Source organism: Thalassophryne amazonica, chromosome 20 (assembly GCF_902500255.1).
Source record: "Thalassophryne amazonica chromosome 20, fThaAma1.1, whole genome shotgun sequence".
Taxonomy (NCBI): Eukaryota; Metazoa; Chordata; class Actinopteri; order Batrachoidiformes; family Batrachoididae; genus Thalassophryne; species Thalassophryne amazonica.
In genome coordinates this window covers 53,060,652-53,078,425 of record NC_047122.1, presented here as the reverse complement: position 1 = coordinate 53,078,425, position 17,774 = coordinate 53,060,652, and the positions used below count along the sequence as shown (strand labels likewise).

Below are 17,774 nucleotides of genomic sequence, written 5' to 3'. Positions count from 1 at the left end.
GTGCAGCTGTAACTGTTAAATTCTGATTTGCAAACAAGCTGCTAAAGCAATTATGAGCATTTTATTTAATAATCAAATATCTGAAATTTCACCAGGAGATTACAATTCACTGTGGAAGAAGACAGCATGCTCAGATCCTATATTGGATACTACACCACAAGATGGAGCCAAACATTTGACATTTTGTTGCTTTTTAAAGGTCATGCAGTCTGAGTCTAGTATTAAAGTCAAGTGACTTCATTTATTTTTAATATTAACCCCAAGCAGAGTTCAAGATTTCAAACAGAATGAAGACAGTAGCAGCTGAAATCTCAAATGATGAATTATTTAATGTTACTCATGCAGGTAAAGTGTCTCCAGGGTAGCAAAGAGATATTAATTGTAAGATAAACCAAGGAATTACCTCATAAAATGCAGTAAGGATAGGGTAAGATTTCCTTCCTTCCTTCCTTCCTTCTTTTTCATGACATGGAAATGAATCATTATATTTCCATGTAATGACGTTACTGTAATTACAGTGTTGTAGAAAACAATGGTGTTCTTAAACGAGATCTCAGAAGGACAGTTTTGGCGGTTTTTGGACAAAGTGTATATTTATTTATTTATTTATTGCTGATATCACTAATATGCAATGGAAATGTATCATTACCCAAGGCCAAAATATGGCCATCGGGTATTCCAAAGACTTTGCATTTGTCTGTCTGTCTGTGCTCAGCATAACTCCAGTCCTATTACTGCTAGGGTCTTCAAATTCATAGAGAACATTTTTAGGACACAGACCTTGGACAAGTTCAAAGATGGCTAATCTTGACCTATTTTAAATGGTCAAAAGGTCACATTCTGTTTCCTATTTTTATGCACATTTGCCCGAAGGTATTTTAGCCTTGCATTAGATTTTCAACTTTGGTTCATATTTGTCATGCGTGCTTGTAATTCACTGAAAATTGTTTTGCCAGAGTGCCGAAATAGTAAATAGTAAACATTTTTTTGTTTGTTTTTTTTGTTGTTGTTTTTTTTTACAATCAGAACAATGAGTACAACATGTTTATGCAAAATGATTGAAGACACTTGCACAAGATGTTGACAGTATTGCACTTAGCTTTGAGTAACTGAACAACTTGTTATGTATTCATCCTGTAGAAAGGGGAGGAGTTATACAGTCTGACTGCCACAGGTAGGAAGGACCTCCTGTAGCATTTTGTGGTGCACCTAGGTGGCCTCAGTCTTTTGCTGAAGGTGCTCTGACAGGACATCAGTGTGGCATGAAAGGGTGGGAGGTGTTGCCACAGATGGTGAGCAGTTTCCTCAACATCCTCCTCTCTGACACCTCCATCACAGACTCCAGCTCCACCCCCAGGACAGAGCCAGCTCTCCTGATGAGCTTGTTGAGTGTGTTCATGTCAGCTGCCTTCAGCTTGCTGCCCCAACACACTACAGCGTAGAAGATGATGCTGGAGACCACCGAGTGTTACATCATCTGCAACATATTTCTGCAGACATTGAAAGATCTGAGCCTCCTGAGGAAGTACAGTCGGCTCTGATCAGGTACTTGTAGTAGTCTACCATGTCCACCTCAGTTCCATTAATGGTAACTGGGTTTGGACGGGTCTTTCATCTTCTGAAGTCCACCACCAGCTCCTTCGTCTTAGATACACTGAGCTGCAGGTGGTTGAGTCCACACCACTCTACAAACCTGTCCACCGCACTCCCGTAGTCAGCCTCCTGGTCACAGCCAATGCAGCCCACAATGGCAGAAATGGCTGAAAATTTTCTGCAGGTGGCAGGACTGTGACCAGAACTTGAAGTCTGAGGTGTAGAGTGTGAACAGAAAGGGAGACAGGACTGTCCCCTGTGGTGCCCCCTGCTGCTCCTGATGGTGTCGGATGTAGTCTCAAAGCCTCACATACTGTGGGCGGCCCGTGAGGTAGTTGGTAATCCAGGCCACCAGTGGAGCCTCCACTGGAATGTCCACAGCCAGAGACAGTGCAGCATGTATTGTAATAAATATTCCAGAGAAAGACAAGAGCTTCTCTCTGAATTTACAAGAATAGACCTGAAAGAAGTTTCTGTAGGAAGTATTTTAGACATAAGGTCAAGTGGTAGGGGGAAGAGTGTTAGGTTTTTCAATGCTTGAACCTCACTGCGGACTCATCGAGGATTTAGTGCTGCTATAACGGACTGATGCAGAAGGTGGCAGCAAAGCACCAGTAATGATGCCGGCTGCCGTTTAACACCAGAGAAGAAGAAGACGACCTCGTAACCATAGACATTCTCGTAACATCGTTGATAACGAGGAGCGCGCACGATTATAACAAATAGAAACATACTGAGATAAATATGACTGTTTATTGATCAGCGTTTGAAATATATCGAGGACCATCTTCACCCGGTAAGAAAAGTAGCTGGGCGTCGTCTGCTTTTGTTATGTTAACGGACCGGTGTTTTAGCTTACAAGCTAACAGGACGGAGGAGGTCACGTTTCATCGTAGGATTGTTTGTAAATGAGCAAATTTAGGGTCAGCAATTGAGTTTATGTTTGTTCAGGCTTATGTTTTCGCCCCTAGTATTTGTTTGTCTGTTTGTGAGCAGCCTGTAACCCAAAATTTTTCATATTTCGTGATGAAAGTTTTAATGAAAATTCACATCCTGATGGGCAAGAATTGATCCAGTTTTCAAGGTCATATGTCAAAGGGAAAAAAAAAATCAGGGAAAGTATTGGAAAATCCCTATTTTTAACATTGAACCAATTTTCAAAAAATTTTAACTCGGACAAAACAGAACAAATTTGGAAGTGGATTAGATTTCCCATTATTTTGTGAACGGGGGTTGTTTTGTTTTTATGAGGTTCTGACCCACAAGTTATAATAGGCTTCTTGGGGTCTGTATAACTAACACACATACGAGGTGTGATGACATTTGGGCAGGTTATATATCACATCACTCACTCATCTTCAACTGCTTACTCCAATTCAGGGCCCCAGTGGGGCTGGAGCCTATCCCAGCAGTGATAGAGGGTGAGGTGGGGTACACCCTGGACAGGATGGCAGTGTGTCGCCGGGCCACATATGAACACAAGCAAATGCATTCACACCTGCACGCATACTTATGGACACTTTAAAATTTCCAACAACCAACCATATATATATATATATATATATATATATATATATATATATATATATATATATATATATATATATATATAAAATGCACATCAAAACAGCGAGCATAGTCTCTGGACCTGTTGCTGCATGCAGCTCGGCACAGCAGACAGGGGGGCGGTGTGAGTGGCCCGCTACGGCACATACCGAGCCCACAGAATCAGTAAGCGAATCGGAGGCAGTGATAAGGACGCAGAAAAAAAAAAAAGCATGCAAGATTGCACTAAAAAAAATCAGCGAAACTTCGAGGCCACGAAAGGGAGTTGTGTTCTAAAAATAACTCGTGATAGGCGAAATCCGCGAAGTAGTCAGTGTTATTTTTTACAATTATAGATGTTTTAAGGCTGTAAAACCCCTCACTACACACTTTATACACTTTTCTCAAACAGGCATTAATATTTTCTCACTTTTCTCTCCTGTGTAAACACTCAAAGTTCAAATCTTAGTAGAAAAAAATAGAACGTTTTCCTATAAATAATTGTGATGGCTTTTAAAACTAACAAATTTAATTTTAACGATCAACCTACAAGGTTGGACACGTAAGAAATTATTAATAGTGACTCACCAGTATTTCACAGTTCCTCTGACCGCGCCTCTTCACCGTGGTGCCGCTCTGCTGTCCGGATTGGCTGATTACTCGGGTGGTATGAAAAATATTACCTGTCCGCAAAAAGGGTGTATTGCTATTTATTCTTTAGTGTTTTATCCAATCATATTGCGTATCATTTATAGGTATATGATAATCATTCATACACTTAAGAATATTTATGTTCTGAGTTCATAAAAAAACTTGTTCTGTAAACAGTTCTCTTACTTTTGTGATCAAAATCATTGATTTGAATCTCAATTTGAGGCTGTTCTGTAAATATTCATTCATACACTTAAGAAAATTCATGTTCTGAGTTCATAAAACCTTCTGTAAATAGTTCTCTTGCTTTTATGATCAAAATCATTGATTTGAATCTCAATTTTGAGGCTGTTCTGTAAATAATTTTCAAATAAACAATAAATATAGCAACTTCTGATCAATCCATAGCAATTTCAGACTTAAAATAATGTACATATGTAAGCCACACCCATTTCCGGTTAAATCACACCCACTTCTGGTTTAGGTCCCGCCCTCTCCAAGTACAGATATGGATACAGATCATTTGGATTCTTGAACAGATACAGGTACATATAGTGGTGTACTCGCTCATCCCTAGTGACAAGGTAGTACAACTGAAATAATTTTGCTCACAAGTGAAACGGCACGACTGGCCGCTCTTATTTAACTCCCCACATATTGTGACATCTGCCCCCTTGGCTGCGGTGTTGGGAAAAAGTGATGTGTGTTTGGCAGCTAACACGAGATTTTCTGCTCCTGTGTGCTAGCGTCAGGTCGTGATGAGTGTCCCCTGCATCCTGTCACCCATGACCCGGAGCCACTGCCTCTGTGCTGCTGCTGGTCCTCTCTGCAGCCGCCTGCTGGGTGATACAGCCTTCACAAGGTGGGATTATTTTCCTGCAATATACCTGGGTTTGTTGGGATTCTGTCAGCTCCTGAGATCACATATTAAAAGCACCATTTGACTCCAGAGAAAATACTTGCCAGGTTTCAAAGTTTGTTTTGTCATAGGTTTGTGGCTGACAGGTGAAAGTCCATTTGCTTGTAAGAGTCGTCTTGACGTGTAAGATTGCAGTAAAATACTTGACAGAAACTGTTTTTATTAGGAAAGCAATGGACCATCTAGAAAAGACAGCCATAACTAGACAATACAACGACAAATGTAAGTTTGTATTTTCTAACTTTCGTCCTGTGTCACCTTTTACCTAACTGTTAAATCATTAACCCATTTGTAACTATGTGTTGTAATGGCTTCCTAACTCAGGCACTGTATCCAGCTCAAGTGTGTGGAATTATGAATGAATCAGAGAGCGTCAAACGCCTGAGAATAGCCGTCCATCCGGACTTCAGCTTCAAAGCTGGACAGTGGTGAGTAGGTTGTGAACATCACATCATTTGTGCCGCAGCATGGAAAGATTGTCGTATTTATTGCAACAGAATGCTTGGAAAAAGGTGAGGCCTCATGTGGGGTGGTGGTCTGTCAGTCTTTGCAGTGTCTGTGTTCGAAAGTAAAAAGCTGATTTTGTTGTTGCTTTTGGAAGGAAAACATTGTTATGAGACGTGAGGGAGGTTACGCTGACACTGGCTTCAAAGTCAGGATTGTGCTGTTGGATATGTTGTGTACTTGTGCGATTAAAATACTACATGTGCACGAATGGCTCTTTGCAGGATACTTTAAATAAGTGCAGTACATGGGTATAATTCAGCACACTGGTACCTCAGTTGTATCCCAGCAACTGGAAAAGTCCACGGGAATGCCGACATTTTAGCTGACTGTGGAAGATAGATTGCTTCTCTTGAGAGGGGGTGGGGCAGTGTCTGCATGGGTGGTTGCCATCCAGGACCTGAAGTGGTTCCATCATGTGGATAGAGGAGGCAGTTTGTGGCACCAGTACAGGCTCCCTGACCTAATGAGCAGCTGTGGTGGTGAGTAGTGGGTGGCTCAGTATACCTGATGATGTCGCTGTTTGATTTCGGCCCTGAGGCCCGTTGGTTCTGGTGCTTTTCCTTGGATTCCATAGCATGTAGAGGATGTGCCTCTGACTCACCATGGGACACCAGTCCGTAACTGGTTACTTCCCGAGCCAGGGTTGGTGCCCATTTACAGGTGGATAGGTTGGGACAATGCCAAGGACACAGACAGGTAGTGTGACTGAGAATTAAACCCCCAGTCTAGAATATTCATATCCCAACTCCTGTCCCACATCATATTATAATATCGATAGCATTATTAGTGACACACAGTCAAATCAGTTGTGACACAGAATAAATTTAAAAAGACAAATTAAAAAAAAAATTGGAGACATTTTGATGTACATCCATTTAATGCTGAAGAACACGTGTTACTATTTCTCATACTTGTAGTAGAACACAACTGCACTATAGTCCTCTTGCGAGGCACTGCACTGCCAGTAAGTCACCACAAGGTGGAGGCATTGTGTTGGGACCTATATTGTCTTTCGCCCTCTTCTCTTCAAGTGACTCCTTATCTGTCTAGACAGGATAACCTCACACAGGTGTGGATGGGTTGAGAATTGTTTTATTTTTATTTGATGATTCTCTGCTTGTGGTAGGACCACAGTCCCTTCACCGTTTCATGCTACTAGCAGATTTAACAAAAGCCATGTTGAAGGTAGTAAAAGTGGTTAGCAATGATATCCTCCTGGGTTCAGGCATGATGAGGACAGCTGAGACATGTTTGAAATCGGTGTGGTGGTTGTTACTTTTTGTCATTTCCAAATCAAAAGTTTGGGGGCAAATAACAGAAACATGAAACAAAAATTTATAAGGACCCACGGCTCTTCCTCCACTGTCTTTGCCTCACTGTCGTCAGATGAGCACAAACCATATCCCGGTCTTGTACACTTTCCCATCGTCATTTGCAGGCCTGTGCATTTGACCTGAAGGACCAGGTCTGATTCTTCATAGAGTCAGTTTCCTACACAATGCCCAGCTCTTGATGGGTCAGCTTTTAGTTACCTTTGTTGATGGTCTTTTATATATATATGAGTATTTTTTAAGAGCCAAATAGTACGATTTTAAAACATAGATATCTTTTATTGAGCTGCATCTCCAGAATTTAACTCAAAGAACAGAACTCTGCTTCCCAGATTCTCTATGATCAAAATATAGTAAGTCCCTTCAGCTGCTCCTTTGTTTTCACTTGGGGTTGCCACAGCAAATCGAGATTGATCTGCATGTTGAATTGGCACAAGTTTTACACCGGATGCCCTTCCTGACACAACTCCATATTAAATCAAATCAAATCAATTTTATTTAATAGCGCCAAATCACAAACAAACAGGGCCCCAAGGTGCTTATATTGTTAAGGCAAAGCCATACAATAATTACAGAAAAACCCAACGGTCAAAACGACCCCCTGTGAGCAAGCACTTGGCGACAGTGGGAAGGAAAAACTTTTAACAGGAAGAAACCGCCAGCAGAACCAGGCTCAGGGAGGGGCAGTCTTCTGCTGGGACTGGTTGGGGCTGAAGGGAGAGAATCAGGAAAAAGACATGCTGTGGAAGACAGCAGAGATCAATCACTAAAGATTAAATGCAGAGTGGTGCATACAGAGCAAAAAGAGAAAGAAAACACTCAGTGCATCATGGGAACCCCCCAGCAGACTAAGTCTATAGCAGCATAACTAAGGGATGGTTCAGGGTCACCTGATCCAGCCCTAACTATAAGCTTTAACAAAAGGAAGTTTTTTAGGCCTAATCTTAAAAGTAGAGAGGGTGTCTGTCTCCCTGATCCAAATTGGGAGCTGGTTCCACAGGAGAGGAGCCTGAAAGCTGAAGGCTCTGCCTCCCATTCTACTCTTAAAAACCCTAGGAACTACAAGTAAGCCTGCAATCTGAGAGCGAAGCGCTCTATTGGGGTGATATGGTACTATGAGGTCCCTAAGATAAGATGGGACCTGATTATTCAAACCTTATGAGTAAGAAGAAGAATTTTAAATTCTATTCTAGAATTAACAGGAAGCCAATGAAGAGAGGCCAATATGGGTGAAATATGCTCTCTCCCTTCTAGTCCCCGTCAGCACTCTAGCTGCAGCATTTTGAATTAACTGAAGGCTTTTCAGGGAACTTTTAGGACAACCTGATAATAATGATTACAATAGTCCAGCCTAGAGGAAATAAAGCATGAATTAGTTTTTCAGCATCACTCTGATACAAGACCTTTCTAATTTTAGAGATATTGCGCAGATATATTACATATAGAAATGGTGTCCATTTACCCACCCAGCTTCCAGCACTAGTGTTGAATTCTCAGTTGGGCACCGTAGTTGTTCTTTGTTTTTAAGCAAATCAAATGTTTAACTTCTTCCCACAAAATTTCCTCCATCTCTCAGGACTAATACAAGAATGTTGTTTCCTACACACGGAGTACCAAGTACTCATGATCATTTAATTGTTGAATTTTGTTTCAATTTCACAAAGACTGAATTTCTGTGCTTTTAAATTCTCAAGAACATGAATTGCATTTTTATGTTGTATTGGAAGGTAATGCACCGTCAACGATGGTATCAAATCAAGTGAAGTAAGAACTTCCCCAGTTCTTATTCTATATGGAGCTTTTGGTCAAATTGGGAATGGGATTATTCCAGCAGTTGGTGGGAATTTCTGAAATTTTGACACAGATGTGGTCTTTTATTTTGGTTGTATGTACGAGCGTATGCTGCTGACAGTAACTGACTTGAAAGATGGCCGTTATGTTTAGATACAGTGGCTTGTTTTGGGCCGATGCATATAAATTTTAAATACCAAGGTAAGTATAACTCTGAGGGGGAGGGGGAAAAACTCCACCTTCACCCACGTCTGTGTCTTTTCAGCCTTGCCAGTGATAATTAGCACACTGGGCTCATACAGAATACATACGTGAGCCCATACTGTGAGTGGGCGGTTGGTGAGATAAAAAACCGGCAGCTTGCTGCCCTGCAGCAACTGATTATCAATGTAAATAGACTGAAATCCTGAAGTTTTTGTATTTCTGAGAAAACGAACTGCTTAGTTGTTAATCGCCAGGTGGGAGCGGAGGAGGAGGTGGGTGGAACATATGTGTACGTCTTCACCGCTGATCCATATTTATGAAGGCTGTGAGGGTTGTCTATCTCGTGAACAGTAGGTCATTGTGTTGGTTGATTGTGAGCAAAAAAAAAAAAAAAAAAGCTCTTACAGTTTTCCTCTGAGATATTCTGCTTGTTGATGTACAGTTGAAACCGTGTTGGCTGTAAATCTTAGATGCTGCTACATGTTTAATAATCGAAGTATTGGGCAGCTTTCCATCTGCTTTGGCTTTGTTCCACTGGCTATCTATAACGGGTCACTGCTTTCACTGAGGTCAAAGGGCACCACTGCCCACATTCAGATTTAGACATTTAACTCACCGCTTTTTAACTTTTCAAAGGATAATTTTTTTTAGCTATATTTAAAATCTGTATAATGTGTGAGTGAGTGGAAGAAGATAATGTTTACATTTCAGATTTGAGAGCCCTCTTTTGTGCATACCTCCACCAAGGTTAACAGACCTGTCTGTCTGTCCTTAACGAAGTTGAAGTGCAAGTGGTGCCACAAATAATGAAGGACCTTATGAAAATATGCATTCATCCTCCTGGGTCCACGTTTATTTCTAAATCTACTTAATTTCTTGACTCTTTGCTTGTCTCTCCAAAAAAAATAAAAAAAAAAATTATTTAAATCTATTAGTCTCCTTCATGTCTTCCTGTCTACTCCTGAGATATTTATTGCCATTGCTCAAACAAACTCCAAAATTTAATGGGTACTTTCTTGACCACTGGCCCATCCCTCTACTGGGTTACACAATGCTTGATTCAGCAGCAATTCTACCAAAAGCCAATAGGTTTGAAAGTTCCTGGGTCCATCCTGTTATCCAGATCAGTTCCAAAATCTCATGTCTTCTTCTTTGTCCCATACTCCACCTTCTGTCATTTTTCAGTTTTCTGTCCAGTAGCTTTTGAGCATTCTTGCCAACAAATGGAAAGTGGGGGTGTGGGAATCCTGATCCCTTCCTTTGTCCAGAAATGCATCAAATTTTTATGTCTTCTTCCTGGACTCATCCCATACATCTTTACAAGATGTCAAGTCATTGTTGTGGCAGTCTTTAAGTCATCAAAGGCAAAAAAAATTCTGGGAAAGATCTTAAACTACATACAGGACTGTCTGTGGTTCTCCAACCTGAGTGTAACTTCTTTTTTGTGAGTTGGGGGCAGGATTGGAACTCCAAGTATGAATCATTTGCAGAGCTTGACACTGACCTTCTGCACTCCGTGGGAGTAAATCTGCTGTGGCCTTTAATCAGAGGACAGCAGGTATTATGGGGGTGTGAGTGAAAGCCATTTCCATCCTCATCCCTGGAGGACCAAGGATCTTGACTCTGGAGGGTGGCAGGTGATCAGGGTCTACTCTACATGACCACTGTGAGTGCTGTTTGGAGGGGAGTTGGAGTCTGACTTCTTCCCAGTGAATTCTGCCATTCATCAGGGTTGTTTTCTTGCTCCTGCTCTGTTCAGTGGTTGACTGATTGTTGGATAATTAAAATCCAGCAACTTGAGTGCCTTCGTTGGTTAGGAAAATTTCACTGATCTTGTTTTTGCAGCGGGTCCTGTGATTTTTTATGGCGTCAGCATCTGCTCTGATTACAGCACTTGCTAAAAGGATTGAGAAGTCATACATAGATTCTGGGTTTGTGATTGTCCTGGATCAAATCTATGATGCAGAATTTCAGTGATCACCACCACCTCAAAATGCAGAAGGTGTCAAACTTGTTGATTTGCATATCTTGGCAGTGATATTCATATCTCTGAGACCTGACCCTGTGAGGTCAAGGGATGTCTGAATAGCTTCTGGAGTCATGAGGATGCTGGACAGAGATATTTGGCAATAGTGATATCGATACAGGACAACCAAAGTCCAAACCTTTACGGTGCTGGTGCTTCTAGTCTTATTCTGTGGTTGTTTGACGAACTCTAAACATTGATTGAAGGCAACAGCTGAACATCTTTGGTGCCAGGTCTCCTCAGAGAGTCCATTTGGTACCATTGGAATTACTTTGTGTCAAATAAGCAGTTCTTTAGAGACAGTTTGAGGCGTCCAGCTTATATCATGTGGGTAACACCAGCTATGACCTTGTGGCCATGTGGTGTGCTTTCTTGCACATAATCCAGTGCGTACACTCAGTCCATCATTGCTGAGGACCCCAGCAACTGGAAAATGTTGATATACTAAAATTATCACCTGGCTGCTATCAATAGAGTTCTACCTTTTGGGGCATGGGGACCCAAAATTTGACCAGGACTCAAACTTGTAATCCATGAAACCTGTGCTCTTCCACTGAGCTGTTGAACCACGCAGACCTCACTTTAATGGGCATTGTGGCACAACCGTAGTGCTCTTGCCTCCAAACAGGAAGGGCCCCTTTTCAAGGGCACCTGTGGCTGAATCCCCATGTACATCTGAACTTGCATCAGGTAGGTTATTGGAAGTAAAATGTACCATATCAACATGTGGAGCCATGCCAGATTCACTGTGATGACCCCAAGCAAAAGAAAACAGTTTAATGAAAATGGCGTTTCATCATTTTGTGTGTAGGGTAGATTTCTTCATCCCTGGTGTGGAGAAAGTGGGAGGGTTCTCGATGTGCTCCAGTCCGGGTTTGCTGCAGAGGGAAGGTATCATTGAACTGGCTGTGAAGTACTCCACATATCCCCCAGCACACTGGATCCACACCACGGTCAGTGCAACACTCACCAGTACTGGTACTCAGTCAGGCTCGCAGGAAGTCTTGTTCATGTAAATTTTGTGGTAATTCGATCAATTAAATAATGGTTTATATTTTGTCTCGGAAAGATGGCACTTATAGTTGGTACTGTTGGTCCCAAACAAAATTGCAGTACAACTTTCCATTGACATTTACGATCTGCAGCGATTATTTCTGTTCATTTCCTTTTAATGCCTCCATTGGCTCTCACTGACAAACTGCGAAGCCTCATTACAAAATTCTGAGTCAGGGCTTTAGTGTTAAATTTCAACTTCATCTGACATCGTTTAATACCTACAAACGCATCACGTCAAAGCATTTTAATAGGAAGCTCATTCATAAAGGGGTCAGTGGTAGTTTATAGTAGTCTTTATTCAGAATGTCTGCAAAAATTTATTTCTATTTCAAAGTGGGCACATCCGCTTCAGTGCATTTTACAGTCACTGGTCCAGTAATTTGTTAGGAGTGTGTTACCATCATTTTTGCCCCCTCCCTTTTCTTGCTTCTGTAAGTTCTAACCAAGAACAGCAATTTAGATTAGGTAGAATTTTATTAATCCTTTGGTAAGACTCCCTCAGGAAAATTGAGGTTCCAGCATCATTGTATAGCAGCACGCAGGGTAAGAAGCACACAGAGTATCAAAAGTGAAAGTAAAAAACAATTTGCAAATATGAATATAAATACCAGAAATACTGCTCTTTATAGTGCAGCAGATAAGTGAAACAATCATGCAAATGGTGATAAAAGCATAAAATTCAGCAGAAATACTCCTTAGACAATCCTCTTTTGAAAAAAACGATTGGCCACTTGAAATTTCAATTGGTGGTCAGGTAGGGGTCAATTGAAGAATTACACAGGTCAAAATTAAAAGATGCTCCAATCATATTGAAAAATATTCCACATTATTTGCTTGATCATAAAGATTCCAAAAAGGTATAGTTTGGACTATCTGTGACTGAATTCTTTGGAGTTACGGGATAAAAACAGCAAGAATGGTGACAAAGGTCAGTGTCATTTTGTACAGGGGTCAAAAGTTAAAGTTGCTCCAATTTTGGTAATTTTATCACCATTTGCAGGATTCCCTTCTAAATATTCTCTTATCCACTGCACTGTTACTGGCTGCTACTGTTCCTCTCCTTCCCGTCCTCTGTCTTCTTGTTACTCCTCCTCCCCCTGAGTGAGTTGTACAGTCGGATGGCCTGAGGGACAAAGGAGTTTTTCAGTCTGTTGTTCCTGCACTTGGGAAGGAGCAGTCTGTGGCTGAAGAAGCTCCTCTGGTTGCTGATGACGGTGTGCAGAGGGTGACTGGCATCGTCCATAATGTCCAGCAGTTTGTCCAGTGTTCTCTTTAAAAAGAATGTAGATGGCATTAATAAAGGATATTGTAGTACCCAGGGAAGGTAGGTAGGTGTGTGTGTGTGTGTGTGTGTGTGTGTGTGTGTGTGTGTGTGTGTGTGTGTGTGTGTGTGTGTGTGTGTGTGTGTGTGTGTGTGTGTGTGTGTGTGTGTGTGTGTGTGTGTGTGTGTGTGTGTGTGTGTGTGTGTGTGTGGATAGTTTTGTCAGAATGGTCACTGAAACACTTTCTATAGAAATATAGACCCACTGGGCTCGACAATAGCACTGGTCCGATGGCCCGGCGGCCTTTTTTACATGTTCCGGGCCACCACGGGCCAGTGAAGTTCATATTTCACTGGCCCGTATGGGCCAGTAAGAATTAAAATCGCTTTGGGCAGATTTATTAGTCTAATGCCGCGTTCACACCGGGCGCGATCAGATGCTACAAATTTACGGGGGTCGCGTGGCAACGGACGCGCCTCCTTCACCCGGTGTGTCGCTCTGCTTTTGCTGCGAAAATTCGCCCCGGTGCGTCATCAAATAGGAGGAGCTTCCATTCAGCTCGCCTGCTCCGGTTGTCAGTCAAGTTAACATGACGGACCTTGATCACACGGAGCGAGTTGTTGTGGAAAGCTGACAAACGTCATGAGACGTTCCCAATTCAGGCAGAATCATTATTTGCTGCAGGAGCTGCGTCTGGATGATGGCTGCTTTCAGCGGTCCTTCTGCCTCTGCAGGACCCAACTTGAGGACCAACTGTCCCGTTCACGCGCGCACATGTAAACAATTAAAAAAAAAAAAGAAAAAAAAAGAAACTCCGCTCCCGCTGCTGTGGGGCTGCTGCTTCTCCAAAAACTCTTGTCATAGTTGTGAAATAAAGGACAAAAGAGACATACATCCTGCTCACAGGCTGCTACCAGAGACAGGACATGTTGCACCACTTCGCAATGTTGGGAACATTGCCGAAGTGCAGACAAACTTCGTCTGCAGGCGCATCTTCTGATGTGGCGCAAATTTCGCTTCAACATCGACGCGTCATTTTCGCTTAAGCAAGATCGAGCGCAGTGAATATTATGAATTTCTTGAAACCTCCTGCCCCTGGGCAGAAACCAGGAAAGCAAAGGAAAGAACAGCTATCACCCTCAAAACAAGCACAGAAGAGGAAGGCTGCTGATGCTGAATATGAGAAGAAAAGGGTGAGGAAAACTTGGCAAACTTCCTGGAAGAAAAGACGGCCATAGCTGGAGCGTGATGAGGAGAGTGAGGTTGTCTTCTGTGGAACTTGTAGGGCCATGCCAGAATATGCTAACAAGTAAGTATAAATATACCATGTCCTGGTAGACAATGTGGTATGATTTCATACGCCAGTTTAAAAGTCTAATCAGTATGCCCTTGTGGAAACCCCACAGTGACAACATTAGCAAGGGAACTTGGTTTATGAAATTTAACATATTAATTTTGTAAATGATCAAGAAATAAATTTATTTTGTATTAATGTCTGAGTGTTGAAAAATTCCTATGTTACCTACCGACATTTTTTTCAAAGTTTACTCACTTTAAGGTTTTTATCATGTAGTATAAGAATTTTGTGTTTGTTTTCAAGTGTTTTTACATTAAGGAAACCCAATTCTAATGTCTGAGTGTTGATTTTAAAAATTCTTATCAGTTACCCCCCGGTTCGGCACAGGCGTGAAAGTATGGGCCAGTGATATTTTCATCCGGGCCAGTAACTTTCAGATTCTATTGGCCCTGTGGGCCAGTGCATAAATTGCCTTATTGTCAAGCCCTGACCCAGTGTGTGATGGCTTATGTTGTACAAGCTCAATTGTATGACTTCCTGTACAAAATGCTGTTTGTTTTTTCCCCCTGCTGCAGGTTTGTTTGCCATGTGTGTATGTGATGAAATTCATTAATAAACAGCTCTCAACAGTATGCCCTGTGTAAATAAGTAACAGAGAGCACTGTGATGTGTTTCAGTGCCACGAGATCTTTTGATGATCCTTTTGTTTGATATCACGCCGACTCCTCTCTGTGAGGAAAACCGGCGTAGGAACCATGACAGCAGCTTAACAATGTGGGAATATACTCATGTGCACATGCGTGTCAAGATCAAGGCATATTTACAGCTTTCACAGACTTAAAAAAAAAAAAAAAAAAACAGTCTGCAAGCTGAAAGACCGCTTTTGTCAACATAACAAATGTTTGCTGTGAGCGCGCTGATCTAAAAGTATGCTTGCTGTTTACTGAGTCTTGGATGATAAGAAAGCCAGCCTGTAGTAGATGTTTCGCTGAGAACTTGATGTCAAGAATCTGTAAACACATGTCCAACTGAGGCTTTTGATGTTATCTTCTGTTTTAACGCTTCTCTCCATCCCAGCAGTGTACGGTGGGTTCGCATGTCGCAATGCGTGTTGGCGGCGACTTCTTCTTCGACCCGTCACCGTCTGACCCATCGGTGGATTTGCTGCTGGTAGCCGGCGGCGTGGGGATCAACCCGTTATACTCAATTCTGTTGCACACAGCGGACCTGCTGGACCTTAACCACGCCTCTGCCAGGCTGGACTACAAGATAGGCTCCACCCACCTGTTCTACAGTGCCAAGAACACCCAGGAACTGCTCTTTAAGGTATGTTTTACAATAGTTCTGTGTGTTTTTGGCTGGTGGAAAATTTCAGTATTTTCGTGAGTTAATCAAACAGTATATGTTAGCTGTGTGCATCTCATAAAACAATACGAATCTAGACATATGGGTTGTGATACGGTTCAGGAACGTTGATTATTTTGCAGCATAAAAGAAGGCAGCTGTTGTTGGCAAAGCATCACATTCCCATTCTCAACCAGTATGACTGTACTAAGGAGAAACTGGATTCCATGTACTTCCTACCTTCTCTACTTTAGACTTCCATCATGGAAATGTGTCGGAAATTCCCTGGCAGGTTTTCATGTAACGTCCACGTTACTCAGCAGACCTCAGCTGTCGACCCGCACCTCCAGCCATCGGTCAACCGTATGTGTGCACACAGTCTCAAACATGTTTTTAAGCAGGAATGACAGACTTGTATCCTTGACGTTGTGATAGCCAACACGGCAACACTGGGAAGGAATAGGAATCAAAGCCTCGATTGATTGGTGTCTCTGCTTTCTTACCAGGTGGCAGGATCACAGAAGCAGAGTTGAGTGCTCGTGTGGACCCACAAAGGACTTTGTGTTACCTGTGTGGACCTCCACCCATGATCGAAGCGGTTTCCAAAGCCCTCACAGATCTGGGGCTTCCGAAAGACAGGATCCTCTTTGAGAAGTGGTGGTAGAACCTCCTATGGTCCTCTGAAGCCCAGAGGGTTGTCTCCAGGCACTGACTACTTTTTGTGGTCTTCCAGTGGTGGATTTAATCTGCTGCTGTAACCTGTGCCTGATCTTTGACAGACCACCGAGAGTCAAGGTTGCCAGACAGTTTTAACTCTTTAAAAATACTGAAGTGACTGAGCAAACCTTTAATCATCTGACTGAATATTGCAACACAAATGCATCCTGCACCCATGCAATGTAAAGTCAACTCTCTCAAGACCTCAATTTGCTTTCATTTAAATTCCTAATTGGACGTCTGATTCTTGCTTTAATCTCATAAGTGTTGATTTGAATGTTTCATCAGATATGCAGCCAGTTGGTCAAACTGTGCAAACACTTTTGTGTTGGACATCTGAAGTATCTCGGATTTGAAGATGTTACATCGTGTATGTACAGTACACTTGAGATCAGTTTATTTTCAGCACTTGCGGTTTTTGGTTGGTTGGACAACCAGTGCGAGCGTGATACACTGGAGACTTTGTTTATGCGGATCTTGCACAAACTTTACACTTGTGTGTATTTTTAGAGTCCAAAGCGTCCCCCTTTCCCCACGTCTTGGCTGGTGTCCCAGCTTGTTTCCCTCCGTTTCAGACACTCACAGCGGCAGTCTCGTATCCACACATTCACATACCTATAAATGGTGTCTCATTCCGCGGTGGAGTGAACATCCCGCGGTGCGCTGTAATGGAACTTCCAGGTGGTCTCTGATTGGCTTGAATCGCCGCACGGCCCTGTGAGATGGTTGAGAGGTTTCTTGTTGGCATCTCATTGGGGGTCGATACTCAGTCTTTTTTGTTTTTATTTTTCCATGAGGAAAGCAGTTTGTCAGAAAAGGTTAAAGCGACAGTGTGTAGGATTTTGTCATCTAGTGTTGAGGTTGCAGATTGCATTATGTCATTGTCCATCACGATTTTGTTTTCCGTTGGATTTGGTGCAGCCGCTCTGCTCTGTGTCAGCCTGATCCCATCAGATCTCAGAAGCTAATCATTCGAGACCTGGTTAGTACTATGAAATTTTCTTTGGCGCAACTATAATTTTACTTATTAGCTTTTAGAATAGGGGATTCATAATATGACATTGCCAATACAATCAAAATTTGTGGTGTCTAGAAAAATGAATAAATAGTTCTCCTGAAAGAGAAAAATTCAGACAGCCTTGAACTATTTTCGGTAGCAACCCATACGGTCTGGTAGTCATAGATCACTAGAGGGCTTCCCCTTGCGCGAGGGATGCTGGGAAGCACATGGCGACAGCCAGTCAGAGTAGAGAGGCACAGTGACATCTGCTGGCTGCTTGCTGGAACAAAATGATCCAACAGGGCGGAAAATACTCCAAAACAAGTTATTTCTGTGTAAATCTTTTTCTCGTATTTTGTAAATGTTTGCGAGAAATAAACACCTAAATCTAAAAAAAAAAAAAAAATGCTGCTTTTGTAACTAGATAACTTTGATTTACAAAACATCTTACGGATGTCAGTGTGCAAGCCCTATGTATACCCATCACGCAAGGTCAAAGGTAAACTTCCATTAATTTCAAAACTTCATGCA

The 17,774-nt window shown here is 42.1% G+C and overlaps 1 protein-coding gene and 1 long non-coding RNA gene across 4 annotated transcripts; both read left to right on the top strand.

Annotated features, from left to right (window-relative positions):
- Positions 1 to 2,239: 2,239 nt before the first annotated feature.
- LOC117501391 lies at positions 2,240 to 4,906 on the top strand. Its single transcript, XR_004558027.1, has 3 exons — positions 2,240 to 2,389; positions 4,536 to 4,651; positions 4,875 to 4,906. It is a non-coding gene; the product is annotated as an uncharacterized LOC117501391 (long non-coding RNA).
- A 132-nt stretch (positions 4,907 to 5,038) lies between these two features.
- On the top strand, positions 5,039 to 17,693 carry LOC117501390 (oxidoreductase NAD-binding domain-containing protein 1-like). 3 transcript variants are annotated; one of them, XM_034160261.1, is made up of 5 exons: positions 5,039 to 5,136; positions 11,379 to 11,520; positions 15,263 to 15,508; positions 15,781 to 15,889; positions 16,033 to 17,693. In XM_034160261.1, the coding sequence occupies exons 1-5, from the start codon at positions 5,063 to 5,065 to the stop codon at positions 16,188 to 16,190; spliced, it is 729 nt and encodes a 242-aa protein (XP_034016152.1). In that variant the 5' UTR covers positions 5,039 to 5,062; the 3' UTR covers positions 16,191 to 17,693. The 3 variants fall into 3 exon arrangements, with proteins under 3 accessions (XP_034016152.1, XP_034016151.1, XP_034016153.1); XM_034160260.1 differs by having other exon boundaries at positions 15,260 to 15,508; XM_034160262.1 differs by having other exon boundaries at positions 5,051 to 5,136; positions 11,384 to 11,520; positions 15,260 to 15,508.
- Positions 17,694 to 17,774: the final 81 nt, after the last annotated feature.